The following is a 13,476-nucleotide window of genomic DNA, read 5'->3' on the forward strand; positions in this document are numbered from 1 at the left end:
GAGCAGGTTTATATCACACATGCGACGGTGAGGAGTTACAGTATAAACCATTATAATCAGAAAGCTCAGAGTTCACACTGTAGAGATATTTAACACTGCACCGCACACGGACTGCTGATTATACCGCACACAGGAAGAGGTGAGAAGATCCAGCATGTTCTGTAGGTGTGTGAGGTCCAGTGGGGGGTGGAGGGTCTACTGGGAGCAGTGTTGGTTGGACAGTCTAACAGCAGCAGGAAGGACCTGCGATGGCCTCCTTTCTTGGGGTGAAGCAGCCGGTCACTGAAGGAGCTGCTCAGTGCTGCTAGAGTCTCAGTCATGAGGTGGAAGCTGTTCTCCAGCATGGACGCTAGTCTAACATCCTCCTGACTCCCACTGTCTGCGCTGGGTCTAGGGGGCTACCCAGGTCAGGACTGGCCCTCTTAAGGAGTTGGTCAAGTCTCTTCCTGTCCATAGTTGAGAGGCTGCTGCCTAAGCAGACCACTCCACAGAAGATGGTTGATGGCACAACGGTGTCAAAGAAGGTCCTCAGGAGTGCCCTCTGCACTCGTCCAGACAGCGTCTCTTTCAGGGAACACAATAAACCACATATTGCATCCGCCACAACAGCACAGCTTCACAGAAGAAGAGTCCAGGTGCTGAACTGACCTGCAGTCCAGACCTTTCACCAATAGAAAACATTTAGCGATGAAATGGAAAAATCCATCAAGGAAGCCCCAAAGAAGAACCAGGACTGCTGAGCAGCTAGAATCCTACATCAGACAAGAACGGGACAACATTCCTCTCCCAAAACTCCAGCAACTGGTCTCCTCACTTCCCAGACATTTACAGGCTGTTGAAAAGGAAGAGTGGATGCTACATGATGGTGGACACGACCCTGTCCCAACTTTTTTGAGATGCCTTGCTGCCATCAAGCTCTAAACGATTCAATGTTTTTCATGAAAAGGTAAAATGTCTCAGTTCCATCACCTGATATGTGTTCTGTGTTCTGTTGTGAATCTGGGTCTATGAGATTTGCACGTCACTGCATTTTTTACATTTACATTTATTTACATTTTACACAGCGTCCCAACTTTTTTGGAATTAGGGTTGTATATAGTCATTGTAAATAACCATAGAAAAGCCATTAAACCTGTTTAACACATTGTCTGGTTTGTGGAAACGTTGATTAGAAACTCCGTATTTATAAACCTGGATCACTAATTATTCCCCAGTAGTGACTCAGGGTTTGTATGAAGATGAACGAGTTATATATCAGTGTCTTACGAACACGATGGTGTTATAAAGTGAGGACATTATAAAGTGCTGTTACTTCAACTCAGTAAAACATTCAAGACTCCATGTCCACTCATTTATCTCCTCATTATGATGACGTACTGTCTGTCCTGTAAACACTCAGCAGCTTTAAAGTGCTTTGTGAAAGCTGCCGTGTATATACAGTTAATAAACCCACCAGCAGCTCCTCATCGTCATCTGCTCCAGTCAGATCTGTGTGAACACCTCAGAGCGTCAGAGCTCCAGGACCTTCCAGACTCAGCGCTCATAATATCGTAAAATATAAAAAATATTTTAATATGCGCAGTTCTGTCCTGCACTGCGGGGCTCGTTTCCCCAGGCCTGCTGTGCCCTGAACACAGTCAGGTTTTATGATGTACAGATGCTCATGGAAATGTTTGAACAGCCCTGAGCAGTGACAGAAAAGTGTGTGAACAGCCCTGAGCAGTGACAGAAAAGTGTGTGAACAGCCCTGAGCAGTGACAAGAAATGAACAAAATCCAGAACAGCATCTTACAGCTCAGAGTCTTTTTATTTTCCTTTGTAAAATAACTGTTAGAATAGTGTAATATACAGCTGTTATTGTTATTACATTTTTAAAAAGCTGTGTCTGGTCCGAGTCTGTGTGTCTGATCTGGGTCTGTGTGTCTGATCTGAGGCTGTGTGTGTGATCTGAGGGTGTGTGTCTGATCTGAGGCTGTGTGTGTGATCTGAGGCTGTGTGTCTGATCTGAGGCTGTGTGTCTGATCTGAGGCTGTGTGTGTGATCTGAGGCTGTGTATCTGATCTGGGTCTGTGTGTCTGATCTGAGGCTGTGTGTCTGATCTGAGGCTGTGTGTGTGATCTGGGTCTGTGTGTCTGATCTGAGGCTGTGTGTCTGATCTGAGGCTGTGTGTGTGATCTGAGGCTGTGTGTCTGATCTGAGGCTATGTGTGTGATCTGAGGCTGTGTGTGTGATCTGAGGCTGTGTGTGATCTGAGGCTGTGTGTTTGATCTGGGTCTGTGTGTGTGATCTGAGGCTGTGTGTGTGATCTGGGTCTGTGTGTGTGATCTGAGGCTGTGTGTCTGATCTGGGTCTGTGTGTGTGATCTGGGTCTGTGTGTCTGATCTGAGGCTGTGTGTCTGATCTGGGTCTGTGTGTCTGATCTGAGGCTGTGTGTGTGATCTGAGGCTGTGTGTCTGATCTGGGTCTGTGTGTCTGATCTGAGGCTATGTGTGTGATCTTAGGTTGTGTGTCTGATCTGAGGCTGTGTGTCTGATCTGAGAGTGTGTGTCTGATCTGAGGCTGTGTGTGTGATCTGAGGCTGTGTGTCTGATCTGGGTCTGTGTGTCTGATCTGAGGCTGTGTGTGTGATCTGAGGCTGTGTGTGTGATCTGAGGCTGTGTGTCTGATCTGAGGTTGTGTGTGTGATCTGAGGCTGTGTGTGTGATCTGAGGCTGTGTGTCTGATCTGAGGCTATGTGTGTGATCTGAGGCTGTGTGTGTGATCTGAGGCTGTGTGTGATCTGAGGCTGTGTGTTTGATCTGGGTCTGTGTGTGTGATCTGAGGCTGTGTGTGTGATCTGGGTCTGTGTGTGTGATCTGAGGCTGTGTGTCTGATCTGGGTCTGTGTGTGTGATCTGGGTCTGTGTGTCTGATCTGAGGCTGTGTGTCTGATCTGGGTCTGTGTGTCTGATCTGAGGCTGTGTGTGTGATCTGAGGCTGTGTGTCTGATCTGGGTCTGTGTGTCTGATCTGAGGCTGTGTGTGTGATCTGAGGCTGTGTGTGTGATCTGAGGCTGTGTGTCTGATCTGAGGTTGTGTGTGTGATCTGAGGCTGTGTGTGTGATCTGAGGCTGTGTGTCTGATCTGAGGCTGTGTGTGTGATCTGAGGCTGTGTGTGTGATCTGGGTCTGTGTGTGTGATCTGAGGCTGTGTGTCTGATCTGGGTCTGTGTGTGTGATCTGGGTCTGTGTGTCTGATCTGAGGCTGTGTGTCTGATCTGGGTCTGTGTGTCTGATCTGAGGCTGTGTGTGTGATCTGAGGCTGTGTGTCTGATCTGGGTCTGTGTGTGTGATCTGAGGCTGTGTGTGTGATCTGAGGCTGTGTGTGTGATCTGAGGCTGTGTGTGTGATCTGGGTCTGTGTGTCTGATCTGAGGCTGTGTGTCTGATCTGGGTCTGTGTGTCTGATCTGGGACTGTGTGTCTGATCTGGGTCTGTGTGTGTGATCTGGGTCTGTGTGTCTGATCTGGGTCTGTGTGTCTGATCTGAGGCTGTGTGTCTGATCTCAGGCTGTGTGTGATCTGAGGCTGTGTGTCTGATCTGAGGCTGTGTGTCTGATCTGGGTCTGTGTGTGTGATCTGAGGCTGTGTGTCTGATCTGAGGCTGTGTGTCTGATCTGGGTCTGTGTGTCTGATCTGAGGCTGTGTGTGTGATCTGAGGCTGTGTGTCTGATCTGGGTCTGTGTGTCTGATCTGAGGCTGTGTGTGTGATCTGAGGCTGTGTGTCTGATCTGAGGCTGTGTGTGTGATCTGAGGCTGTGTGTGTGATCTGAGGCTGTGTGTCTGATCTGAGGCTGTGTGTGTGATCTGAGGCTGTGTGTGTGATCCTAGGCTGTGTGTCTGATCTGAGGCTATGTGTGTGATCTTAGGTTGTGTGTCTGATCTGAGGCTGTGTGTCTGATCTGAGGGTGTGTGTCTGATCTGAGGCTGTGTGTGTGATCTGAGGCTGTGTGTCTGATCTGAGGCTGTGTGTCTGATCTGGGTCTGTGTGTGTGATCTGAGGCTGTGTATCTGATCTGGGTCTGTGTGTCTGATCTGAGGCTGTGTGTGTGATCTGAGGCTGTGTGTGTGATCTGAGGCTGTGTGTCTGATCTGAGGCTATGTGTGTGATCTTAGGTTGTGTGTCTGATCTGAGGCTGTGTGTGTGATCTGAGGCTGTGTGTGTGATCTGAGGCTGTGTGTCTGATCTGAGGCTGTGTGTGTGATCTGAGGCTGTGTGTGTGATCTGAGGCTGTGTGTGTGATCTGAGGCTGTGTGTCTGATCTGAGGCTGTGTGTGTGATCTGAGGCTGTGTGTCTGATCTGAGGCTATGTGTGTGATCTTAGGTTGTGTGTCTGATCTGAGGCTGTGTGTGTGATCTGAGGCTGTGTGTGTGATCTGAGGCTGTGTGTCTGATCTGAGGCTGTGTGTCTGATCTGGGTCTGTGTGTGTGATCTGAGGCTGTGTGTGTGATCTGAGTCTGTGTGTCTGATCTGAGGCTGTGTGTGTGATCTGAGGCTGTGTGTGTGATCTGAGGCTGTGTGTCTGATCTGAGGCTGTGTGTCTGATCTGGGTCTGTGTGTGTGATCTGAGGCTGTGTGTGTGATCTGAGGCTGTGTGTGTGATCTGAGTCTGTGTGTCTGATCTTAGGCTGTGTGTGTGATCTGAGGCTGTGTGTGTGATCTGAGGCTGTGTGTCTGATATGAGGCTATGTGTGTGATCTTAGGTTGTGTGTCTGATCTGAGGCTGTGTGTCTGATCTGGGTCTGCGTGTCTGATCTGAGGCTGTGTGTGTGATCTGAGGCTGTGTGTCTGATCTGGGTCTGTGTGTCTGATCTGAGGCTGTGTATTTGATCTGGGTCTGTGTGTCTGATCTGAGGCTGTGTGTGTGATCTGAGGCTGTGTGTGTGATCTGGGTCTGTGTGTCTGTTCTGAGGCTGTGTGTGTGATCTGAGGCTGTGTGTCTGATCTGGGTCTGTGTGTCTGATCTGGGTCTGTGTGTCTGATCTGAGGCTGTGTATTTGATCTGAGTCTGTGTGTCTGATCTGAGGCTGTGTGCGTGATCTGAGGCTGTGTGTCTGATCTGGGTCTGTGTGTGTGATCTGAGGCTGTGTGCGTGATCTGAGGCTGTGTGTCTGATCTGGGTCTGTGTGCGTGATCTGAGGCTGTGTGTCTGATCTGGGTCTGTGTGCGTGATCTGAGGCTGTGTGTCTGATCTGGGTCTGTGTGTGTGATCTGAGGCTGTGTGTCTGATCTGAGGCTGTGTGCATGATCTGAGGCTGTGTGTCTGATCTGGGTCTGTGTGTGTGATCTGAGGCTGTGTGTCTGATCTGGGTCTGTGTGTCTGATCTGGGTCTGTGTGTCTGATCTGAGGCTGTGTATTTGATCTGGGTCTGTGTTTCTGATCTGAGGGTGTGTGCGTGATCTGAGGCTGTGTGTGTGATCTGGGTCTGTGTGTGTGATCTGAGGCTGTGTGTCTGATCTGGGTCTGTGTGTCTATTCTGAGGCTGTGTGTCTGATCTGGGTCTGTGTGTCTATTCTGAGGCTGTGTGTCTGATCTGAGGCTGTGTGTCTGATCTGAGGCTGTGTGTGTGATCTGAGGCTGTGTGTCTGATCTGAGGCTATGTGTGTGATCTTAGGTTGTGTGTCTGATCTGAGGCTGTGTGTGTGATCTGAGGCTGTGTGTCTGATCTGAGGCTGTGTGTGTGATCTGAGGCTGTGTGTCTGATCTGAGGCTGTGTGTCTGATCTGGGTCTGTGTGTGTGATCTGAGGCTGTGTGTCTGATCTGAGGCTGTGTATTTGATCTGGGTCTGTGTTTCTGATCTGAGGGTGTGTGCGTGATCTGAGGCTGTGTGTGTGATCTGGGTCTGTGTGTGTGATCTGAGGCTGTGTGTCTGATCTGGGTCTGTGTGTCTATTCTGAGGCTGTGTGTCTGATCTGGGTCTGTGTGTCTATTCTGAGGCTGTGTGTCTGATCTGAGGCTGTGTGTGTGATCTGAGGCTGTGTGTCTGATCTGAGGCTATGTGTGTGATCTTAGGTTGTGTGTCTGATCTGAGGCTGTGTGTGTGATCTGAGGCTGTGTGTCTGATCTGAGGCTGTGTGTGTGATCTGAGGCTGTGTGTCTGATCTGAGGCTGTGTGTCTGATCTGGGTCTGTGTGTGTGATCTGAGGCTGTGTGTGTGATCTGAGGCTGTGTGTCTGATCTGGGTCTGTGTGTCTGATCTTAGGCTGTGTGTGTGATCTGAGGCTGTGTGTGTGATCTGAGGCTGTGTGTCTGATATGAGGCTATGTGTGTGATCTTAGGTTGTGTGTCTGATCTGAGGCTGTGTGTGTGATCTGAGGCTGTGTGTCTGATCTGAGGCTGTGTGTGTGATCTGGGTCTGTGTGTCTGATCTGAGGCTGTGTGTGTGATCTGAGGCTGTGTGTGTGATCTGAGGCTGTGTGTCTGATCTGAGGCTGTGTGTCTGATCTGAGGCTGTGTGTGTGATCTGAGGCTGTGTGTCTGATCTGAGGCTGTGTGTGTGATCTGAGGCTGTGTGTCTGATCTGAGGCTGTGTGTCTGATCTGGGTCTGTGTGTCTGATCTGAGGCTGTGTGTGTGATCTGAGGCTGTGTGTCTGATCTGGGTCTGTGTGTCTGATCTGAGGCTGTGTATTTGATCTGGGTCTGTGTGTCTGATCTGAGGCTGTGTGTGTGATCTGAGGCTGTGTGTGTGATCTGGGTCTGTGTGTCTGTTCTGAGGCTGTGTGTGTGATCTGAGGCTGTGTGTCTGATCTGGGTCTGTGTGTCTGATCTGGGTCTGTGTGTCTGATCTGAGGCTGTGTATTTGATCTGAGTCTGTGTGTCTGATCTGAGGCTGTGTGCGTGATCTGAGGCTGTGTGTCTGATCTGGGTCTGTGTGTGTGATCTGAGGCTGTGTGCGTGATCTGAGGCTGTGTGTCTGATCTGGGTCTGTGTGCGTGATCTGAGGCTGTGTGTCTGATCTGGGTCTGTGTGCGTGATCTGAGGCTGTGTGTCTGATCTGGGTCTGTGTGTGTGATCTGAGGCTGTGTGTCTGATCTGAGGCTGTGTGCATGATCTGAGGCTGTGTGTCTGATCTGGGTCTGTGTGTGTGATCTGAGGCTGTGTGTCTGATCTGGGTCTGTGTGTCTGATCTGGGTCTGTGTGTCTGATCTGAGGCTGTGTATTTGATCTGGGTCTGTGTTTCTGATCTGAGGGTGTGTGCGTGATCTGAGGCTGTGTGTGTGATCTGGGTCTGTGTGTGTGATCTGAGGCTGTGTGTCTGATCTGGGTCTGTGTGTCTATTCTGAGGCTGTGTGTCTGATCTGGGTCTGTGTGTCTATTCTGAGGCTGTGTGTCTGATCTGGGTCTGTGTGTCTGATCTGAGGCTGTACCAATCTGACTGGAGTCGCTTTGCACCCATCATCTGTTTTGGATCTGATTTGCAGAAATCAGATTTCATGTACAACCCCAATTCCAGTGAAGTTGGGACGTTGTGTAAAACATAAATAAAAACAGAATACGATGATCTGCAAATCCTTTTCTACCTGTATTCAATTGAACACACTACAAAGACGAGATATTTAATGTTCAAACGGATAAACTTTATTGTTTTTTGCAAATATTCACGCATTTTGAATTCGATGCCTGCAACAGGTTCCAGAGAAGTTGGGACAGGGGCGTGTTTCCCACTGTGTTACATCACCTTTCCTTTAACACTCAATAAGCGTTTGGGAACTGAGGACACTGATTGTTGAAGCTTTGTAGGTGGAATTCTTTCCCATTTCTGCTTGATGTCCAGCTTCAGCTGCTCAGCAGTCCGGGGGGCTCCGCTGTCGTATTTTGAGCTTCATAATGCGCCACACATTTTCAATGGGAGACGGTCTGGACTGCAGGCAGGCCAGTCTAGTACCCGCACTCTTTTACTACGAAGCCACGCTGTTGTAACACGTGCAGAATGTGGCTCGGCATCGTCTTGCTGAAATAAGCAGGACGTCCCTGAAAAAGACGCTGCATGGATTGCAGCAGATGTTGCTCCAAAACCTGCATGGACCTTTCAGCATTAATGGGGCCTTCACAGATGTGCAGGTTACCCCTGCCATGGGCACTAACACCCCCCCACACCATCAGAGATGCTGGCTTTTGAACTTTGTGCTGAAAACAATCCGGACAGTCCTTTTCCTCTTTGGCCCGGAGGACACGACGTCCATGATTTCCAGAAACAGTGTGAAATGTGGACTCGTCAGACCACAGGACACTTTTCCACTCTGCGTCAGTCCATCTCAGATGAGCTCGGCCCAGAGAAGGCGGTGGCGTTTCTGGGTGGTGTTGATATGTGGCTTCGCTTTGCATGGCAGAGTTTTAACCTGCACTTGTAGACGGAGCGACGAACTGAGTTCACTGACAGTGGTTTTCCGAAGTGTTCCTGAGCCCATGTGGGAATATCCGTTACAGAATGATGTGGGTTTTTAATGCAGAGCCGCCTGAGGGGTCGAAGGTCACGGGCATTCAGTGTTGGTTTTCTGCCTCGCCGCTTACCTGCAGAGATTTCTCCAGATTCTCTGAATCTTCTGATGATATTATGGACTGTAGATGATGAAATCCCTAAATTCCTGCAGCTGCACGTTGAGAAACGTTGTTCTTAAACTGTTGGACTATTTGCTCACGCAGTTGTTCACTAAGTGGTGAACCTCGCCCGTCCCTGCTTGTGAACGACTGAGCCTTTCAGGGACGCTCCCTTTATACCCAATCATGACACTCACCTGTTTCCAATTAACCTGTTCACCTGTGGAATGTTCCAAACAGGTGTTTTTTGAGCATTCCCAACTTCTTTGGAATGTGTTGCAGGCATCAAGTTCAAAAAATAATAAAGTTTATCCGTTTGAACATTAAATATCTTGTCTTGTAGTGTATTCAATTGAATATAGGTTGAAAAGGATTTGCTAATCATCATGTTCTGTTTTTATTTAAGTTTTACATAACGGTTCAACTTCGATAGAATTGTATTTCTTTTCCATCCAGGCCATCATAAATCAATGACGATTCAATCTGGATATGACAAAAATCTGATTTGGGCTGGCTGTCTGAACACAGTCGAAGAGCAGTGTTTCTCAAACCTGGTCCTGGTGTTGCACTGTTGAACAGACTTGAGCCAGTCAACCTTTGCTTTGTTCCACTTTATTTTCCCAGGTTCAGTGTTGAAGTTGTTTTTACACGAAGCCATCTACAATTTTTTTTTACTCAGAACTCTCTGGTCTCTTCTCTCCCTCTCTCTGACTCTCCATCACACTGACTGACTCAAGCTCTTAACTCCTCCCCCTTATCAACGCTCCAGCAACCTCTGACCCCTTTGTAAACAATATTATTAACAAAATAATATAAATGCTATAAAAATATATGAAACAACAAAATATTCTAAAAATGGTGTACATTCCCTTCTAACAACTTAAATATGCCTTGCGTAAATAAAATAACAAAAAATATACACAAGTACTGTATTTATTAACTGGAACTCCTTCCTGATATTCTTTTAGGCTGCAACACTGGCGGCCCACCACCTTTTCCCTGCTTCCATCACGCCTGACCCACCTAATCAGCTGATTATCAGTTCAATAGTATGTTAAAGTGTCTGTTTTAAAGCAGGAGAAGCACTAAAACGTGCGGGTGGTGGGCCTCCAGTTCCAGGTTATGTGAGCATAATCTGTGATATTCATTCAAAAGGAGAAGAAAAGCAGAATTTTATAAGTTTTTTATTTTCCTTTGCATTAAAAGACGTGTTGTTATTTTCAGATGGATTTGAAAGCAGAGCATGTTTGAAAGCAGAGCTGGACGTGACCTCCCGTATCTCAGAACTGAAGTGGATCGTTCAGCTTCATTCCAATTTGGGTAGATTGCAGTACTGCTTTATTCCAAAGTGCAGCGGGGTTCTTCATCAGCTTCACATGATAGTAAGTGTCTCCACCAACATGAACCTGAGAAACAGATTTAAAGACAGTAAACAAAGCCGCCATGTGTGACTGTCCTTGTAGAACAGGGTGATCAGATGTCTTGTTTTGGCCAGCAGAGGGCGCTGCTGCGGCTATCTACTGACCACTTCTAGCACTCACTCGCCTAGTTTTAGAGAACACTGCTGTGTAAAACTCCACCAGAAGCTCACAAGTGTCCAGTGAGTCCACAGCATCACCACAAACGTCTTTTCAGGACCCACCCCCCACTGCACTTTTTAATCAGAGATAAAGATATTGGATGTTTGGATGAACTGACCGTCAATCACGGAAACCTAAGTTCAGGAATCTGGTCACCTTGATGTAGAAGCTGTGAAATGTGACGGCTTTGCTGTTTTGGTGTATTTCAGTTTTACAAATTCATTTGACTCTATTTAGCATCCCAACGAGCAGGCATCCCAAATCAATCAATCTGAAAACAGAAATCTAATCAAGTCTGTTCGTCCATAACTACTGAGAACTGTTCTCTAGATTTTCTGGCTTGTGAAGGTGAAGAATAAAACATCACCTTAACAAGGTAGACGGTTTGATCCCCAGGTTTAGTGATGTACGTTTTTGCGATGAAGACATCATGTGTCTTCCCAGTGCGTGAGTCCACTCTCGGCTTCACCTTTAACGAAAAAAAAACAGCACACAGGTCAGAAACACACAACAACCCTCACCAGAGGGCAACACTCAGGGCTTTAGGCCCTCAGATCATTTCCACATGTCTGTAATTTGTAGTTAATAGAATCGTGATTGTATTTGAACTCTGCAGATATTACAGCTCTGCTCTTCTTTCACTGAGTGTGTTTACATACCACCAATAATCCAGTCATAATGAAGGCATAGGGAGGAGAGCAGGCTCCTCTGAAATCAGTTTTTCCACAGTTTTTATGTGTTTTGACACCAGCAATGTTACTTCCTCCGAGTAGATATACTCAGTATTAACCACATTCACCTACAGCCTGATAATCCATTAATAATCCGACTAACAGCTCAATCGGAATAGAATACGTCCATGTAGACACACCAATCGGAACAGTCTAGTCCAATTGACGCCATTCAGAATACTTTCTTCCGACTGAAGGAGGTGAGGAATCCTGTAAATAATCTATTAAATAGAAGAATAATATCCGTGTAAACGCTTGTATCCGATTACATTCCCTATCGGAATGTTTAAGTTCTGCATGTGCGTTGCATCATAAAAGTATGAAAAGTATGTTAGGGTGGTGCAGGACATGTATGAGGATAGTGAGACAGTGGTGAGGTGTGCAGTTGGAGTGACAAATGGTTTCAAGGTGAAGGTGGGGTTACATCAGGGATCAGCTTTGAGCCCCTTCTTGTTTGCAATGGTGATGGACAGGTTGACAGATGAGGTCAGGCAGGAGGCTCCATGGACCATGATGTTTGCAGATGACATTGTAATCTGTGGTGAGAGTAGAGAGCAGGTGGAGGAGAATCTGGAGAGGTGGAGGTTTGCACTGGAGAGGAGAGGAATGAAGGTCAGTAGAGACAAGATGGAATACATGTGTGTGAATGAGAAAGAGGCAGGTGGAAAGGTGAAGATGCAAGGAGTCAAGGTCGTAAAGGTGGATGACTTCAAATATCTTGGGTCAACCATCCAGAGCAATGGACAGTGCAGAAAAGAGATGAAGAAGAGGGTGCAGGCAGGATGGAGTGGGTGGAGACGGGTGTCAGGACTGATGTGTGACAGAAGGATAGCAGCAAGAGTGAAAGGGAAGGTCTACAAGACAGTAGTGCGTCCTGCTATGATGGACAGTTTGGAGACTGTGGCTCTGTCTAAAAGACAGGAGGCTGAGCTGGAGGTGGTGGAGATGAAGATGCTGAGATTTTCGCTGGGAGTGACGAGGATGGACAAGATTAGAAACGAGCAGGTTCGAGGGACGGTGAAGCTGGAGCAGTTTGGAGATAAAGCCAGAGAGGCCAGGTAGAGATGGTTTGGACATGTGTTGAGGAGGAATAGTGGAGATATTGGTCAAAGAATGGAGATGGAGCTGCCGGGTAGAAGGAGAAGAGGTAGACCTCAGAGAAGGTTTATGGATGTAGTGAAGGTGGACATGGAGATGGTTGGTGTAAAAGTAGAGGAGGCAGTGGATAGGGCGAGATGGAGGCAGATGATCCACTGTGGCGACCCCTAAAGGGAGCAGCCGAAAGAAGAAGATGTGCGTTACATCATAGTGAAAGCTTAGAATGATCAGTGTGGTGGAGCAGAAACTGGTCAGCAGAGGAGACGAAGTTTATGCTCCAAACTTTAAAGGACTTCACAATAGCCAGCAGGATGGATGACTTGCAATAACAAGCAGCTCAGACGAGCGTATGAACAAATGAATGACAGCAACTTCACACGAACTATAGAGCAAGTTAACCACTTAAATAACCAGGTGTGCCAGCAGACCCAAAGCTTTATTACACACTTCTATAAACTAAGAATAGCTCAGCTAGTTTACACTAAAGTCGCTGTAGTTACTGAGTAATGAGCCTTAGTGTGTAAAAAGCCTGAGATTTTAAGGGGTCAAAAGCAGAAAACTCAGGTAATGCACTGCTGCTCAACTCCCTCGATACACATGCAGCAGTTTAAATGTGAGTGTCTGAATGAATTCAGTCAGATTGCATGTAGACACAGACTCTGTCTGAGATGAGACTGATCAGAGTGGCATCGTCTGCAAACTTCATAAGTTTAACAGAGTCAATGCTAGCAGTGCAGTCATTGGTGTGCAGAGAGTAGAGCAGGAGCACCGGTGCCGAGGCAGAGAGGGTCCGAAATGCAGATGCACTGTTTCCTGTTGGACAACAAGTTGTGGATGCAGTAGCAGAAAGACGGCGGACACTGAGCTGCCACAGTTTATCTGCAGTAAGGATAATGTACCTTATCATCTAACGTCCCCACAAAGAGCTAAATACCCACACACATACATGCCTGAGAGAACATAAAGGAGGGAAACGTTACCTCGTCACAGTAAGTCTGGATGTTCTGGTTGGCGGTATACGGCTTGACAGACATTGTGGTCAATCCTCAATTACTGTGTACCCGGACCTACAGCTACCAGCACATCAACTACAACCTCCACACAGCTAGCTCCACCTTAAATATCCATCTGTCGCCAGGGCGTTACACTCACACGCAAATGGGAAAGAAGATATTAAAATCCCATTAAAATGAGCTGATAAGCTGCTATAAACAAGGCTGTACATTAGGGATGTGCATTCAGGCTGATTTTGTTGTCCGAGTGTCTGTAAACGCTCATGACCAGCTAAACCAGTTTAATATACTCATCTTTAAAGAAACTGGTGTTCTATGAAACTGTTCTAGACATTTCACGACCATCAATCTGGAGAATTCCCTGTACGCAAGGAAAAAGGCCGATGGTCAGTGTTGGATGCTTGTGGTCTTTGGGCCCTCAGGCAGCACTGCATTAAAAACAGGCCTGATTCTGTACTGGAAATCAATGCATGAGCT

General features: G+C 47.3%; 1 protein-coding gene across 1 annotated transcript; it reads right to left on the bottom strand.

The window, feature by feature from the left end:
* Positions 1–9,743: 9,743 nt before the first annotated feature.
* LOC119262205 (cystatin-B-like) lies at positions 9,744–13,055 on the bottom strand. Its single transcript, XM_037533150.1, has 3 exons — positions 12,967–13,055; positions 10,525–10,626; positions 9,744–9,983 (listed from the first exon to the last, which is right to left on the bottom strand). The coding sequence occupies exons 1-3, from the start codon at positions 13,018–13,020 to the stop codon at positions 9,858–9,860; spliced, it is 282 nt and encodes a 93-aa protein (XP_037389047.1). The 5' UTR covers positions 13,021–13,055; the 3' UTR covers positions 9,744–9,857.
* Positions 13,056–13,476: the final 421 nt, after the last annotated feature.

This window comes from Pygocentrus nattereri, chromosome 23, assembly GCF_015220715.1.
Source record: "Pygocentrus nattereri isolate fPygNat1 chromosome 23, fPygNat1.pri, whole genome shotgun sequence".
Classification (NCBI taxonomy): Eukaryota; Metazoa; Chordata; class Actinopteri; order Characiformes; family Serrasalmidae; genus Pygocentrus; species Pygocentrus nattereri.